This window comes from Apteryx mantelli, chromosome 18, assembly GCF_036417845.1.
Source record: "Apteryx mantelli isolate bAptMan1 chromosome 18, bAptMan1.hap1, whole genome shotgun sequence".
NCBI classification, from domain to species: Eukaryota; Metazoa; Chordata; class Aves; order Apterygiformes; family Apterygidae; genus Apteryx; species Apteryx mantelli.
The window spans coordinates 18,526,505-18,544,491 of record NC_089995.1 but is presented as its reverse complement, the minus strand read 5'-3'; the positions used below and the strand labels follow the sequence as shown (position 1 = coordinate 18,544,491).

The following is a 17,987-nucleotide window of genomic DNA, read 5'->3' as shown; positions in this document are numbered from 1 at the left end:
TCAGCCGGGGAGGCTGTGGACACGGCTCTGTCCCCTCCAGCACATCCTTTTGCAGCACGGAAAGGGCAAGGCCGGAGGGCGGCTGGGGTGCGCGTGGCTGCTGCCGCTCTACGGTGCCGGCGGGCCGAGCCAGCCTCCGATCCAGCCCTGCCGCGGAGGTAAAGTTTCCTTCCTGCCTCTTCGGTATTTGCAGCATCCCATGGCAGAGTGACCGCCCGCAGCCGGCGCTGCTCAAGGTGACTCGGAGGTCAGGGCTTGCTCGGGAGAAAAACAGCCAAGTGATTTGGGAACCAGACGGAGGCTTTCCGCAGAGGTGAGGAGATGCCTCAGGTCACGGAGAACCGGAGGTGCGCGGCCAGGCGATGCCGTCTCACCTCCCGGCACAGCCAGGCCCCACCGCGGTGCTCCCGGCGCGTGTGAGCACCCAGCCGGTCTGCCCTGCCTGCCAGCGAGAGCGAGAGCAGCCACGGGGCTGCGCTGGGGGGGGGTGTAAAGCTTTCCTGGTGATAATTGAGGCCTAATTTTCTTCAGCTAACACCAGGCCGCCAGGGAGACGGGGGAAAACCTCAAGCGAGGAAGCGTGCCTGGCGATACGGCAGCAGCTGATGTGTTGGGCTGCGGCTTGGAAGCACCAGGAGACTTTCTGTGCTCTGCCTGCGGATAAAGCAAAGCACTGAGAGCATGAAGCAGAGGGCTGAGAAACACATTTTTTTGGCCGGTGATATGCAAGTGCCCCAGTGTGTGTAAATGCGCGCTGACAGCCTCTGCGGGGCAGCTGTGCGGCTCTGGCCAGCTGATGCGGGCAGGGTGCTGCCCACCTTTAGCCTTTTCCCTCTGCAAAGGGGTCGGGTCTCAAGCTCATTTTCCTTCTTCCGCAGGTTTCCTTCACCTGCACCATTTTATCCAAAGTGCTTAGAGCTACGCGAGGCCTGCTTACTTGGAAAAAAAAGAGGAGCGCTGCCTTTCAACCAGCCTCTTAAAGGATCAAGGTTGAAAGAGGTTGGGAGAAGAGAGAGAGCTGGGTAAGTGCCCTCCATCTGCGGATGTTTGCAGGAACCTGAGCTGAGCCATGTAGTGCTCCTCGAGATGCCGGCATGGTCCTCAGGGAGCTCCGGGAAGGAATGGGGACTCGGTTACACAGGGAGCTGCACTAGCAGGGTCCCACCGGCAAGCCTGGGAGCTGGAGATGTGCAGCCCCTCTCCGGGACGCCTGTGCGCACACGCACCCATGGACCAGCGCAAAAGCAAACTGAGTCACTGCAGGGCAATGCCCGGGTCCCGAGGGGCTGCTAGCCGGGGCCGAAGCCATGAGAGCCTCTCCCGGAGAGGGCACGCGGGGCCTGCAGCCTTCTAGGACGTCTCTGCAGAGTGGCCGTGTTCATGCCGGCAGGGTGACCTTCAAGCGCAGCAGCCGGGCGGCTTTCGCCTCCCCAGGGTAAGCAGTGACGGCTGAGGGGCCTTTCATAGGATGTCGTGGGGAGTCACTGCGTTTGGAGCCTGCACCACCGCCCCCCCCCCCAGGAGCAGTCGATGCCGCCTCCGCACCGCGCTGGTTCTGCGGGGAGAGCGCGCTGCGCCCCTGCCATGCACCCCCGCCCCCTGCCTGCCCTCAGCGCCGTGCGGAGCGCCCCCCGCCACCCCAACACCCCGCTGAGCGCCCCCCGCCACCCCAACACCCTGCTGAGCGCCCCCTGCCATCCCAGCACCGTGGTAGGTACCCCCTGCCCCTCAGTGCCAGCTAGGTGTCCCCATTCCCTCAACACCGCCTTAAGTACCCCCGTCACCTCAGCACCACGCCAGGTGCCCCCATCACCTCAGTGCAGCGCCAGGTGCCCCCGTCGCCTCAGCGCCACTCCAGGTACCCCTGTCGCCTCAGCGCTGCGCCAGGTGCCCCCCTCCCCTCAGCGCCGCGCCAAATACCCCTTTCCCCTCAGCACCACGCCAGGTGCCCCCTTCCCCTCAGCACCACCCTAGGTGCCCACCTCCCCTCAGCACCGTGCCAGATACCCCCCTCCCCTCAGCACCACCCTAGGTACCCCCCTCCCCTCAGCACCACCCTAGGTGCCCCCCTCCCCTCAGCACCACCCTAGGTGCCCCCCTCCCCTCAGCGCCACCCTAGGTGCCCCCCTCCCCTCAGCGCCGCCCTAGGTGCCCCCCTCCCCTCAGCGCCGTGCCAGGTGCCCCCCTCCCCTCAGTACCGTGCCAGATACCCCCCTCCCCTCAGCACCACCCTAGGTGCCCCCCTCCCCTCAGCACCGTGCCAGGTGCCCCCCTCCCCTCAGTACCGTGCCAGATACCCCCCTCCCCTCAGTACCACCCTAGGTACCCCCCTCCCCTCAGTACCACCATAGGTGCCCCCTCCCCTCAGCACCGTGCCAGATACCCCCCTCCCCTCAGCACCGTGCCAGGTGCCCCCCTCCCCTCAGTACCGTGCCAGATACCCCCCTCCCCTCAGTACCACCCTAGGTACCCCCCTCCCCTCAGCACCACCATAGGTGCCCCCTCCCCTCAGCGCTGCCCTAAGTGCTCCCCTGCCCCCTCAGTGTCTCCCTGCCCCCACTAAATACCCCCAGCCTCTTCACCCCGCTTTCTGCCCCCTCAGCAAAGAAGAAGGGAAGAGCCCTGAGGACGTGGTGGCGCAGGCGATCCGTGAGCCTCTCCTCAGCGTAGCCGTTATGTTCTACATGCACTTATTTGTGAACAAGCGTGGGCCCCTCGCCAAAATATGGCTGGCTGCCCACTGGGAGAAGAAGCTCACCAAAGCCCATATATTTGAGTGCAATTTAGAGACTACTGTTGAGAAGATCATCTCGCCAAAGGTTTGTTATTAAATAAGAAGGTGCCTTCTGGTAGGTTCTCGTGTAGAAGTCAATATATTCTGTAGGGAACAAGGTTCTTTCTATTGTGAAAATTTGTTTTCTAAGACAAATTTGTGACTGTTTCAAAGTCAGGTGAGGCAAATTCCTATTGTGATTTTATTCAGCTCTCACTCACTCAGATAAAATCTCTATCCTATTAAATTATAGTAGTATAATTATTTTACTTGTTGTTTTACCCTTGGAGATCTGTGGGATGCATTTGTGTACACTATAAGAAAATTTTACCAAAAAGCATTCAAATGTATTTTCCCATATACTGCTGCTTGCCCATGAGATCGCAGTAAGTGGGTTTCAGTTGGTCCATAAAATGGCATGAGTTCGTCAGTTCCCTGTGGTAACATCGGTCTTTCTTCAGGGTTTTGAGTATTAGTGAGAGGTATTGTTCAAAATAATTTGGGAATTGCCAATATTTTGGGAAATTGTCTCAAAAAGATTGAAGAGTCAGCTGCTTAACCAAAGTAAAGGGACTATGAAAATTACCATAAAATTGTACACAGAGCATTTGAGGAGAATATTTTTGCTATTCTTTTAATTAATCTTTAACCTATCATAACTATCCTTCCACTTTCAGTGGACTTCTTCCAGGTCCCCGACTGCAAGTAGATAAATATATAATTGTGCATACTTAATGCTTATGAAAGCTCTCTGTGTATTAACAGTCCTGGAGGCTGAAGTCCTCTGCGTAGCACAGATAAGGTATGGCTCAAATAAGCACAGAGGGAGCCAGTTGTTAAGTATCCATGACTCATTCAGTCCTTGGCCCCTCTGTTTTAATTGCATCCACTGGAACAGTAGAGAACATTTTGCACTGTCACTAATCAATGGTTTAGGAGATCCAAGGCTTTCTGCTGGTACAAGCAGAATTTTTTCCGTGAAAATACCTGCTCAATAGTTGGTGGTCTGAATTTTGTTGTCTGTCTTTTGTGGGTTATGAGTAAGTGAACTTTGTTAAAATGATCTTAGTATTATTATTTATAAGTGTTTATAAGATGTAACAGTTTTTCCTTTGGATGTTGTCCCCTCTAGCATCAGAACGACCATCTAGCGTTTTCTTGCTGCAGAAGGCTCTGCATTATTAAATGAGTAGTTGGTACTTAAAATAACCAAAGTGGCAAATACTAGAATATGTGCAGCTGTTTTGCTCTTCAGCATGTGTTGTACTGTTGTAGTGAGTTGAGATGTTTTAGATAAATAGCAAGCATTGGCTTACGACTTAAGCTTCAATATGGTAATGTTTAGGAACAGAAATAACTGGAAGTTTCCAGCTCTGTGCCAGTGTAATTTACTGTAACTCTGTTACTACTTTGTGTAATACTTTCATTTTAATGTTTTTGTTAAAAATATTAACTCCTGAACAATTTTTTAAAATCATCAAAGTTTGCAATTGCTCTGCGCACCTCTGGACACTTACTCTTAGGAGTGGTGCGAATCTACCACAGGAAAGCAAAGTACCTCTTGGCAGACTGTAGTGAAGCTTTGGCAAAAATGAAGACAGCCTTTCGTCCAGGTGTGTATAGCATTCCACATTTTTCCATCTGTGTCCTTTATAGCTCTTATCTTTAATTTTGGACATTTCTGTTACATACACATTATTGATCCCAGTGGAAATTGAACTTGCTGGTGCCTACCACCAATGTTTAATCTAGCTTGATTTGGTGTAATTTCAGGTCTTTGACTCTTTTAAAAGAAGCAATATCTTAAGCAGTCTTAAAAGAAGAAACTTTAATTCATCCTCTGTTGCTAGATAATTAGCTTTCATTTCTGATGACGCCAACAACATCTACCGATGTGTTAGCGCCAAATCTGACAGTGTGTTTGGTGCTCTAGCCATATAGCCAGCAAAAAGGGAATAGCGATGACTGTATCCATTTCAAGACGGCTATATGTTTGACTTATTTAGGCAACAAATAGGGAGGCACTGCTGCCTAGAGGTTAGGAAAGAAGGCTAAGAACAGAAGAACTCCAGCTTCTATTGACAATCTTAATTTTTTTTGTGACCTATTATACATCATTCTCATGAATATGATAATGATTAATTAGGTAATATTTGTAAACAATTTGAAATCTCTTGAGGAAACGCTTGGGAAAATTACATAGTACTATTTATTTTTAATAGGTATTATAGTAGCTTATATACACGCACACAGCACAAAGACAAGAGTCAATGATCACAACTGCAGCAAGTGAAACTCCAACTGGATATAAGAGGAAAAAATTTACAGTAAAAGTGGTAAAACACTGAGACAGGTTGTCCAGAGATGCTGTGGAAATAGTCAAAAGCGATCTAACTTTGAAATTAACTGCTTTGAGCAAAAGATTGGACTAGATAACCTTCAGAGAGCCCTTCTAAGCTAAATTGTTCCATGATTCTCTGATTACAAAGTATTTGCAGTCTTATTTCATAATTTTTTTATTCTGGAGAATAGCATTATATATACACTGGAAAGAAAAAGAGAACACAATATTTCAAATGAAGTGGCATGACAGGTTCTAGGCCAGATATCAGCTATAAGAATCTTTCATGGGCTTTAAACAGCTGTTGGTAAACCCAGTATATTTACAGCATTTCAGGGCCTGTAGCAGTTTTCAACAGCAGCTTACTCTTCTGCATCTGTCTGTAAATAATATGGCTTCCAAAGTATATGTATTTTTAATTCTATTGTGAAGTCCTATTGACAAAGTACCTAAGCTTTACTTTTGTTATTTATAATGGCAGAGACCTTGACAGATTTATAGTTTTACTATATGTACTTGGGAGAACATTACTTTTATTCTGTTGATACTTATTTTGTTATGTTTTGTGTTTCTTTTAGGACTTGTTGACCTTCCAGAAGAGAACTGTGAGGCTGCTTATCAGTCCATTACATTACCTGAAGAATTTCATGATTTTGCAACACCACTCCCTGAATTAAAGTAAATACTTCCCCATATTTTGTAAATTATTTTAGCATTTTCAGAAGTAAAAGATATCTTTATTGTCATTGAATCCAAATTCAGATAGAGTTACTTTGGTTTGATAACTAAATTGTCCTAAAATCTCAGTCAGGTTTACAAGGCTACAGTCACAAGAATTGTGCATTTGTAGAGCTCTTCCAAGTCCATTTAATCAGCACAAGATCTTTATAATGAAATAATGCATTGAACTTAGACTTCAGGATTTTCACATTTTACATTGTCTGAGTGAAGCCTGCAAACAACTTACTGACCTCAAGAGAAGATATAAAAGGTGATATAAATTCTGTTGTAAGAACAAGGACCCCTTCATTGGTAGCTTAGCAATGCTGCATTGTTCCGTTGTGTAACTGGATTTAACTTCTGGTCACTTGCTCTTTGAGGCCTGGTGTTTCGTAGGAGGTAGTATGCTCGGATCCTGATGAAAAGTCAGTGTTTCCTTGGCATTTCTGACAAATATCAGCATTAATGCAAAAAAAAAAAACACAAAAAAAAACAGAGGTCAAAACACATTTCGGATGGCTCTGATCCCCTGAAAGATCCAAGATAATGGACTTGCACAGACGTTTCCTCTGTACCTCATCATAAATACAGTTTGATGGGATCTGTAAGTCTTTAGGATTTTGTAACTACAGCAGAGAAGCAATACTATTTTTTTCAAATTATTCAAGTAGCCCGATGTGCCAGCTCTGGAAAGCATGCTTTTTTTGACTACCCAAAGGGTCCGTATAGTTTGATTTACAGACGATGGCATTATACAAATTAGATGCCTATTATGTGACAACTGTCTGGTAGATAGTAGGACTTGAATGTGAAAAAACTTACAGAAGCCAAAGTTTACTGGCAAAACAGAGTGGGGAAATATGAAATATGGAGAGAGGAGTATGGATGATGCTTCCTCAGGCCTTATAAATATGTCTACTGTTTCTTGAGAAGATTGCATTCTGAGTGTACATCTGCATCATTTGTTCGCAAAGCTCCAGGTGCGGAGATTACCTCTAAGTTTGTTTAGCTAAATGCTCTTCCTCTCCCTCATGGGCCTCCCCCTAGCTATCATGCTATTATGACTCTTGCAGATTCAGTCTTCTCTGTACAACTTACACTGGAGTTTACTTAGGACCTTTGGCTAGCTAAGAAGGCAGTTGCCTACTTGCTTAGAGGTATCAGTTTTAAGGAACATGTAGCATCTGTTTTCCATGTGCTGTATTTTTAGCTTTTAGAGGAAATTTGAAGCAGTAAATTTTATCAATAAAATCTGAAATGGTTTGAATTGTAATAGCTTTGGGAGATGGTTCTTTCTCCACAGAAGTTAGGATCAGCTGGGGTACTTTCAATGCCATAGAAAACCATAATTGTCTTTTTGTTTTTTGCAATAAAACATCAGCTTTGAAGACTGTCTGGAAACAAGTTTTTCACATTCCAGCTAAATGATCAATGGATTTCAGTTCATACTGTATTTTGTATAATTTTTTTTTATTAGTGCCATTGATGTTGCTGAACATTTTACCTTGAATCAGAGCAGAGCTGAAGACATCACACTTACAGAGGATTACGAAAGCAATATACTTCTCTGTGATAGAAACTTTGGTGAGAGAAGTTGAGAAATTAGAAATATTCCATAAAGAAAAGTGTGGGTGTTTTATGCAAAGTTTTGTACAATCTGAGTCATGTCCACATGTGAAAAAGCTATTATTAAAAATGCGTTTGTTTCATGTTTGTGTTGATTGGCCTATCTTATAGTCTCATGCTTAGATTTTTGTGTCCAGTACTCTGCTGAAAGAATATAATATGATATTAGAGAATGAGAATCAAACCCAACATTTGGTGTTTTTTTCGTTGAATTAGTTAAAATTGTTTACTGTAATACTGTAATACTTGCTGTGTGCAATATCTTACAACATTTCTTAAATTATTTGAAAAATTAGGATAATACATATTTCACATATACTCATACAGATGAATCATCAGAAATTCTGTATTTATTCAGGTGAGGAACCAGATACACTAAGACAACATAGCTTCTTTGATGGCAGCATATTAATGAGCAGTAATAGTGTCATAGCTGATCACACCTCTGCAAGCCTAAATGGAGACAAGTCTGCACCGTGTGAAGATACTTACTGTTTCGAGCATGATTGTTTTGGAGATGAGGAGACTGCTGGGGATATGATTGGTAGGGTTTAGCACAGATAAACAGAATTACATTCTTTCCAAATGTTTTTATTCTTACAGGAAAGCAAACAAACATGAAATTGATTGTTTTCAAACACAAATTTTGTATTTGTTTTTTTTGTTTCTGTACTTTTACTACTTTTCACTAAATCCATGATCATTTAGACATTCCCAGCTAAAATGGAATTAAAGGACACATTTCAGTTGCTTAGAATAAAATGCATTCAATCTATATTTAATGTTTAATTTATATTTTCAAAGGTGATATACTACAGCATTTTTATTCTTATTGTCATAATAACAAAGGCAACTAAGTATACATTTTTATGGTTTAGAATATTTACATAAACCTTTGTAGACTTATACCTTTGAAAGCGTATCAATGATCACACTTTTCAAGGAAAAGTAGAAAACTAAATTAAGACTAATAATAATAATAATGAATAAAACTAGGCATTTTATTTTTAAGAAATTCTATTGAGGGATGAGAAAAATAGCCTAATTAAAGACATTCTTGATATGGAGGAAGAGCTTCCTTTGTCACAAGATCTTCCTGAGAACAGTGCAGTTGGTGAGTTTGTAGCATCTCTGTTCCTCATTACCTGAATGAACCCTCTTTTCCTGTATTAATGCATAAAGTTTCCTGCAATCAGCCTTGTATGATAAGAATCATATCCCTTGCCTTTTTCCTGTGTTAATTTGTTTTTATTTTTTTCTAATATGCTTTATTCACCATTTTAGGTATAATTTAATTTGACCTTGGAATTCTAGATTTGTATCTTGAAATGGATAGAAACATTTTATATGATAAACTATATTTTAAATATGCTGTTGTTCCATACTGCTGCTTAGACAATGTGCTATCACTTTTGTAGAGGGAAATGAAACAGAAGGAGGGTATGCTGTGATTTTGAACTTTATCTACCACTATTGCTGACTCCACATTTCAGCTACAAATGACATGTTAGTAGTTCATAAAGGTGTTGCTGGTCTTATTTTGATTTAGGGTTGATAAAAGAAGTTGTTAAAATGAAAATTAATTTTCAAAAAGTGTTTCTGGAATAAAAAAACTTTTTTCTTGGCATCATACATCCTTATACCACTATTACACTGCTGCATTAGAATTGTGTGATCTGGAGCGTTAAAGAGAAACAGTGACACATCTCGTTGCACTAGTCTGTCCTTGCACTGCCCATTCCTTTTAGGCTGACACAAATGTTCACACTGCCCTGTAGCTGCCTGGAACTGGAAGCTGATCCACACTGAAACTAAACATTTTTCCCCCTTTTGTCAGATGGGTTTTCATCCAGATCAGTTCTCCAGTCTGTTTCACCACCTCCTCATACAGGCTCTTGTGTCAGCAAAAGAAAATGTGCAGAGCAGAGCAGCAGCAGCAGTGCCAGTTAATGCTGGTTAAAGTGATTGTGAGATTATAGATTAAATCATAGTATTCTAATTCTGATCTTTTTTGTCTGATGCCAATCTCGTATATCATAAGGCTGAGAAATTATTTCATGTTATAAATTTTTTTTTATTTGGGTTATTTGCTGGGTTTTCTTATAGCAGATTCGAATGGTGCAGATGCCATGATTCAAAAAAGTCACCTAATGAATGAAACAGCACTTTTATCTAAAGAAGAAGGATTTGTGCTTGAGCCCGTTGATGATACAGGTCAGAAATAGATCAGTTTCTTGCTAATGGTGTGCATTATTAGGCTTACTTTTCTTACTTCTTATTACTGAAGATATTTGCATCACAGAATATTCTCATTTTACATTTAATCTGCTTCTGCTGTCAGAGTTGTCTTTTCTGATAATTATTATACAAAACCAGTATCAGGCTATTCATCTCAGCTGCACAAATCTCTATTTGTAGTCTCTTCCACATACCAATGTAAGTTTTTGCTCCTCTACAGTTCTGCTAGCAGTGCAAACCCAGCGTACTCGTGGGTGTTGCTGAACTTTTAGCTGAAGAACTTTCATTGCTAGTGATACATCAGCAATCTTTTTTATGCAAAATAAGAGTCTTAAAACTTTCATGCCTTTGTAAATTTTGTTTCATGAACTTCTAACATATGATCCAAAAAGAAAAATGTTTCTTTTCTTCTGTGAGTATATCTAAACCTCATCTATCACATTGGTGGGTGATAGCACATAAACAAGTTCCTGTTGACACTAATACTTAGAATACTTACATTTTCTGGACTGCCAAAATAATATTCAGGAAGATATGGATATATAACCAATGATTGTCTCTCTCTTTGGTTTACTATGTGAATCCTACCTAATTCGATCACCAAAGGATTAAAATGACAAATACAGATATGAATCATGAAATAATGAAGGTTGTTGAGTATGCTGATAATTCTTGGAACAATTAACTTACTGATGGATTAAAGATAGATTATTCAATTTTGTTGGTACATCGTGTGTTCTTATTAAATCATCATGTCACTGCTTCTTCAGTAAAATACTCATACATCTTCCTTAATTAGAAATATATGAAAGAGTAGACATTATGAAAAATTTTGCTGAAGTGGTCTATGCACTGTACTTTAATTTTCAAGTTTGTGCTGTATTTCAAGAGGTCAGCAGTCTGTCCAGTTGTTTCACAATGCTTTTTTCATGCTTAAGTTTTCACTGTCTTGGACCTCATTTGTGTATATTCATAATGTAATAGCTATTGAAAAAAATGCCCAGATCAGAAATAGGACAGATGAACAACTCATGTTGAGGTTTTGATATTGTAATGCCAAACAGTAAAAATATGGGGAAAAGGGATAATTAAATAAGTTTCTTTAGAGATTACTTTTTCTGCTATTTAGCGCCTCCGGTGCTGAATTACATTATAGGGAGATATCTATCAGTGAAGGAGGTTAATACCATTTTTAAAATACTTGCTCTACTTAGTTATCACCCAGAGGAAAAAAAATAAAAGAAAAAGGAAATTGCTTGTGGATGCAGACAAGGAGCTCAGCTGCAAGGCTATATACAACCAAATTAACAGCTGCATGGACACTCTCGCTACGTTAGACCTTGCACCCCCAACAAAAAAAACAATGATGTGGAAGAAATCAGGCGGAGTGGATATACTTCTGTCCCACACTGCACAACCTTTGGTTCATGCTGAGCTACAAATGGTAAAGATTTATTCCTTGTAGGTTCTTATGCCACTGTATAAATTTGGGGACTATTGCACGTTTAGGATCTCATTGTAAGAGATTTTGCAGAGCTGGTTTCATGTGAATTCCTAGCAAACTGCAGGTGCAAAGCATCATTAAAAGCATTGTTCTGCATTACAGCTCAGTGGATATCTGATGACTGTAAGTGTATTCATAATTAATTGCTTCAGCAAAAAGGCCTTATGTAGAACTCAGATCTTTAATCTCCAGCACTCCACTCTCCAGCATGGCAAGAATGAGTAAAAAACGACACAGAAACTTGAGAATTCATGTTTCGTTTCACATATTGGCATATGACTGATTCTACATTAATACACAATTTTTCTGATTTCTGTCAATTTCTTTCTTACTTTCTGTTTTTTTGGTTTCTGCTCTGTAATCAACATTGTACCATATTTTTCTTTTGCATTTACTTTAAAGTTACTTTCTTTAGCATTTACTTTAAAGTTACATAAGGCTTAAACATTATTATTATATGATTAATGACTTTGGAAAGATGGTATGCCAAACTGTTTTTTACTTTCCTAATGGAAGATTAGGCTTCCAGCTCAGCAGAAGTCAAGGGACTTTGCCTTTCAGAGAGCCAAGATGCTCCTGATCACTGTGCCATTTTGGCTGGAAGCATGGGCCAGACCACCCTTTTTTTTTACAGTTTGGTCCTTACTGTTCTTCTCTGCAGGAAAGATGCATTTGTTTCATGGGAATCTAATCTATCAAAGCCTCTCATGTCCCTACATAATATTTGACAGATCATTCAAAGAAGCTATAAGTTTATAGCTCATGATGAGATAAAGAAAGAAGAGATCAACATGTGCACAAGGTGATACAAAAAGAAATGGAGAAAACTGTTTTACAGCAGTCTTATGTTAGTTGCACTGTGTTTCTTTGGCTGTATAGCGTCTTTGAGAGATCTAGGAGGCAGGGTGTCCACGCAAACAGTCCTGCGTATGCATTAGAACAGTACACCTTCACTTCTCAGAGTCAAGGTGCAGAACTACAACTTGTTATTTATGAGGATGAACACAACAGCAGATGCTGAGAGAAATTCACACACAGATAATTGCAGATTTGTCTCTCTTTCATCCCTCCTTATTGGTTGTCTTAGAGGAAAAAAGGTCCAAGCTGTGACTAGACATTTCTTCACTGACTTCACTATCAAGCTGCAAAAGGCTATTACTTCAAAAAATTGCAGATTTTCTGAAAGACCTAATCCAAATCTCTAAACTCTAGATTGCAGTAATCAATATACAGCTCGTGTTCATTCCTTTGTTTTAATGCTTGTCAATAGTCTAAAAGTATATTCTGAGAACAAAAAAATATAATAAATAATAAATGATAAAATAAAAATAATAAATGATTGTTTTCAGTTGTTTGCAAACTGCTTCAAGTATCACGGATTTAAGATGAGAAGAAATGGAATACCGATGGAGTCTGAAATGGAAGAAATAAGGAAAGAGCAAGATACAAAAGGTGACATTTTAATTCTGTCTCTAGAATTAGTCATTAGGAAGCATTTAAAATCTTTTTTATGTAACATTTGAGACACACAGTGTGTGCAGTAGTCTGCAAGTCAAGGACAAAGAGTTTTAAATGTTAAGAAAATTGACTGCATTAAATATAAAAAGAAAAATAGATTTTGTTTTTATATGTACTTTACTGTTCTTTTGCTCCTTACATCACATGAGGCAAGATTTTTTTCTCTCTTGTAGCATAAGGAGGTGTTTTGGGGTTTTCCTTTTGTTTCCCCAATTGACTCCCAAACTAGAGGTTTGTTAAAAAACAGGTTTCCCATTTATTCTGAATTTATTCAAACTGTTCGCCAAATTCAGTTAAATAATTTCTGTTACTACAGAGAAGATCGTGTTTTGGTTAATATCAAACAAGAAATGTTCCATTTTAGATGTTCTGCTAAGGTGGTTTATCCACTTTCACTGTTTTATTCAGCTAGGAAAATAATCTGCATGACTAGCTCAGAAGTTAATCAGTGAAACCACCTACTACAAGTCTGTAAAGGTCAACTTTTAGATGCTTACAGGAAAAGCTCTCTTGAAAGGTTCTCCTTCCGTAGTCCTATTGGGAATGATGTTTATTCTACTTAGCACCCATCTTGAGTTCTCTAGACTGGAGTGTGATTTTGTTTTTCAAAGCTCTTTTTAAGGACAGAGATTAACCGTAATTTCCCCTCAAACCTTTTTTTTTTTGTTAATACAGAGTTGCTGATAATAGAAGAGCCAAGTTACCTGCAGGAGTCAGCTCATTCAGAGACTGAGAAAGAAATTAGAAATGATTCATTTATGTTGACATCACAGAATAGCAGAAACAAAACTGATGATAATCTTGAAACTATAGTGAGCAGTTTCCGTAAATTTTAGAGAACTAAATATATTTATTGGTTTCATTTTATGTTAAGGTTCCATTTATAACAAGCTAAGAAATTATTAATACATGTTTGAAAAGCATGTTGCAGAGACAGCTGATATAGCATTAAGTAGATTGTGTTATGAAAGTTTTGTTTATAAGCACCATGGCAGACTCTCACAACAAATTATTAATTAAAATGTCTATTAATCACTTATTAACATCTTATAAACTAATTCTAAATGGAACCTTAATATAAACTATAAATATAAAATATAGCCTGTTTGTACTGAAAAGATAAATATTGTCACATTTATAAAGGATGGGATTTTTCTTTTGTGTCTCAAATTGAGGAAAGCAATAATTAACTATCTATTTCTGCCAGCTTTATTTAGGTTATCTTAAAAGGGGATTCTTTAGAGAATACAAGACTCTTTAAGGTTGAAAAAGAATGACAAAATTGGACCTAACAGTAACAGAAAATGTGGGGTCTGTACCTGAATTGAACCCATATGTCTAGATCCAGCTATAGGAAAAATACTACAGCAAAGACCCTTCCTATGTGAGAAAAGATAGAAATATCAACTCTTAAATAATTTTGGAAAACATTTATTATAATAAATCTTTGGAGCAGAATTAATTATATAATTGAGAATGAGATTGTATGCATGACTGCTAATGCCAACTGATCATCCTTCCTATTCTAATAGCAGGATGGAACTGCTTTGTCTGAGAGCTCTTTGCTGGTGAATACTTCACTGGGACAAGAAGCTGAAATAAAGCAAGCTGAGTTAACAAAGGTATGGGTACTAGAAGCTGGCAACTTCACAACAGAACAGCATTCGTTCACAGAAATATTTAAAAACACAAAAGTGATAATTTCATGAACTTACTGTGAATTTCAATGTATTAATATACTCTTTAATATATATTTTGCCAATCAAAAGCATTAATAGCTTGGTAGTCAGGGATGCATATATTCCACTATTTAAAGGTTGTAGAGTCTGTGAGGAAAACAGCTCCCTATTTAGAGACTGTGCTTCCAAGTGAAAAGGAAACAGTTTCTAAACTTAGTGGTTATGAAGAAACTTAAAAACTTTGAACCAAGTGTAGTCTTGTCCTGTCAACTTTGTAGATTAAGTCTAAAATATGAAGCTGAAATTTTGAACATCCATTTTGGCTCCTGACTAGTTCTAATATTATAGTAACCCTAGTCGCACACAATAGTGTCTTACTGTGAAGCTGCCTTCATAAGGCTCAGTGGGACCATTTTCATAGTATATAACATGTTACATTTGATCTGCCTCGCTTTTTGCAGAGGGAAGAACCTAGTTAACACTCTTTTTCCCTTTTGTTCCACAAAGCCTGTCATAAGTGTAGAGGTGTCAGAAGTCCCAGATACCCTATATATAGCCATCAAAATGTCTAGCTCCAGTTGGAGAACACTTGTCCTTTTCTATCATCTTTGGGTATGACTTTTTATACCTGCTATCTAACATTCTGTTATATTTCCTATTAAGGAGCTAATAAGGAACAATAAAAACAGTGAAGAAAAAAGGTGGAGCAAAAGAACTCTTCAGTTATTTAAAACTTTACAGGTATCAATGTTGGATATTGTAATTAGATGCCAAAAAGAGGTATTGATTTTGGTTGGACCATGTCAGAAAAATCTCCTACTTATTTATTCGGTTTACCGTATTGCTGCTTTTCAAACACTATGTATAACTGCTTTTTACTGGGTGTTTATATAGGCAATTTATATAGGAAATCAGAATTCTGAGTGCTCCACTCTCCCTCAGCTGCCGGAATTTCTAGAATTTTTCTGAACTTTTATTTTATCAGCAATGTCTTCCGTAATGCTAAGCCCTTGCTTTATTCCTGCTGTGAGTGGTCTCTAGAGTATCTCTGTAAAACCCTATTCCTAGCTACTTACAGTTTTGCCCAATCTCAGCTGCGCACTACAAGGTGCCTTCATTGGGCTCTTCATCTGTTTGAACTGCTTCTGAGATTAAGGCTAGGGAAATGAGTGATGGTTATATTAAAAAAAAGCATCTGGTAACCGGTTCTTTAAGAGGTTTAATGCCCCAGTACTTCCAAGCCACTTGAAATTTAGCAATGAGGAGAGCCTTTGCATCAGGAAGGCTTTCTTGCAGAAATTCTTTCAAAATTGGTGAAGCTGTAATGCATGATATTGTATGCCATACGCACAAATTTGTAACAGGCTTACACTGGAGCCAGCACAGGCCGTCATGATGCTGAACGTCTAAATTCTTGCCCATATCTGCACGTTCCTGTTCCCTCCCTTTGGCCAGTGCAAACGTTCTGGTGGTTCAGCATCTGTCTGGTTGGGGAAAAAAAGAAAAAAAAAAAGCCAAAAAGTTATTTTCACCCAGGGCAGTTCTCTAATCCAATGTAAGCGATGGAGGAAGGAAAATATGGAAATCAGAACATGGGAATGGGGATGCGGGGAACATTTAGGCTGGAACTTCTGCCAAAGCAAAGTACACCAAACTTTGCTCTCAGTCTAGCTTTTCCCTAGTGTTGGAGGTTGACTTTGCAACCTTCTTGTTCTTTTAGGTATTTTATGTTAACACTTTTAAAAGGTTGTGTGTAATACCCCTAAATAAATACTTACATTTATGTGTAGCCATTTAAAAACAAACAATAATAATAATTAGTTAGCTCTGAATTAATTTGTCTATGATATTGCTGGTATTCTCTATTCAAAGAACAGGGTATGCAATGATTTTTATTGTTTTGAATCATGAAAATCATTACAGATACGCTTCATCGTATGCCTCAGTACAGTTTCACTGAATTCAGTGGAATTGCAGGCATGTAAATTTTTGTAACATATGTAGATGGTAACAATATTATGGCAATAAAACGTTAAGAGCCACTATATAAATGTAAATGCCAAGATAAGATACTATTCAAGGCCTTCAACCGGAAAATATTCACTCTGAGCAGAAGTACTCTTCAGTTCAAACTTGATGGGGTCTGGTTTTATTGGCAGTTAAGCTGACCTAACTGATTTTCTTTTTTCTTTTTTTTCTTTTTTCTCCTTATACAGCACATGAACAAATCAGGAGTGAATTCTTTCAGTTTACTGAAGCTCTGTCAGAAAAATAACCGGAAAGAAGTTGCAGCCAAGTTTTACATCTTTCTTGTTCTAAAGAAACAGTTGGTTATTGAGCTTACTCAAAGTGCTCCTTTTGCTGACATTACAGCAACTGTAGGCCCAATGTTCAATACTCTCTGAAATCATGTAATATTCAGATAAGCTAATAAAAAAATCTTAATTTTTCAGAAGATCTTTTTCCTGAAAAAGTGACTGAAAGTCTTGTCAAACCATGGTGAACTAAGCAGACTGCTCCTTCATTTGTCTGTCCCCTCAGAACTGCAAAGTAACTAGTGCAGATGTGCTGCTTCAGTACTGGTTAGCAAGGTGTTCATTATTATGTTTAGTTTTAACATATAAGTTTATATAATGAATGGTTAATTATTCTGTTAATAAATGATAGCTAAAAATAGATATTCCACACAAGATTTACATTGTTAAGGTTTTTACGAAAGTTCTTTAAAACCTTTCTTAGAATCCAGTTTTGGAGATTAAATTATTCCTTAAACATTTTTGTTTAACTAAAGAGCAAACCTTTTCACTGAGGTTTGTTTTTTGAAAAGATCCATAAAGGAGTTATGTACAATTTCACAGCACTGTTGGATAATACTGATGCTTTTGTTAGAGATCTTAGGCTATGTAAACAAAGAACAAATGTTCGCATTTAATGGTCTATGCAGTCCTTTCATCTAATGCAGATACACAACTCAAGCATGTTTCTAAAAACTCATGTAGTTTATTGGAAGCCATAAGGTGTTCTGCTCACTCAATAACTGAAGGGCTTGTGTGTGTTAATTATCTAACACCATCAGTACAGAAAAGTCTGTTAAGCTGTCTTTATCGGCAACATTAGTCCATTTAAAAATCTTATTTTTTTCCAAGAATGTTCAGCATTCCATATTTTAAGATCTAGAGAGCTATCGTCTCTAGCATAATTTTTGTATTTTAAAGCACAGACGAGTTATGCTATCCTTAAAAGAGTCGCACATGCTTCAGGAAGAAATCCTAACCTCTGCAATTTTAGATCTCATGGAGCATGCTTAGCTAAACATTAGTTTTTTATTTATGTGTAGACCTATTTAAATGGAGATATTAGTTCTTTGCATTTTTACCTAATTTAAAAGACATTTTAACACTTCTATTTCCATGTTATAAAGTTAGTATTTTCCATGTAGGAGAAAGCAGGTACATTAAAGTTACTGAATATGGAGTAGTTGTGTACCTTAAGTGCTTTAAACAAAATGTAACTGTGTTGTGAGTATGTTGACATACCTTAATATTAAATCAACAGAAAACAGAAGATGTCTCTTTAGCTCTTTGTTCT

General features: G+C 39.4%; 1 protein-coding gene across 1 annotated transcript; it reads left to right on the top strand.

The window, feature by feature from the left end:
- The first annotated feature begins 806 nt into the window (after window positions 1–806).
- RAD21L1 (RAD21 cohesin complex component like 1) lies at window positions 807–16,809 on the top strand. The gene is made up of 13 exons (XM_013953223.2): window positions 807–1,435; window positions 2,603–2,819; window positions 4,257–4,386; window positions 5,693–5,792; window positions 7,312–7,418; window positions 7,819–8,004; window positions 8,473–8,574; window positions 9,567–9,674; window positions 10,913–11,142; window positions 12,552–12,654; window positions 13,396–13,532; window positions 14,253–14,342; window positions 16,616–16,809. The coding sequence occupies exons 1-13, from the start codon at window positions 1,308–1,310 to the stop codon at window positions 16,802–16,804; spliced, it is 1,827 nt and encodes a 608-aa protein (XP_013808677.2). The 5' UTR covers window positions 807–1,307; the 3' UTR covers window positions 16,805–16,809.
- The last annotated feature ends 1,178 nt before the right edge of the window (window positions 16,810–17,987 follow it).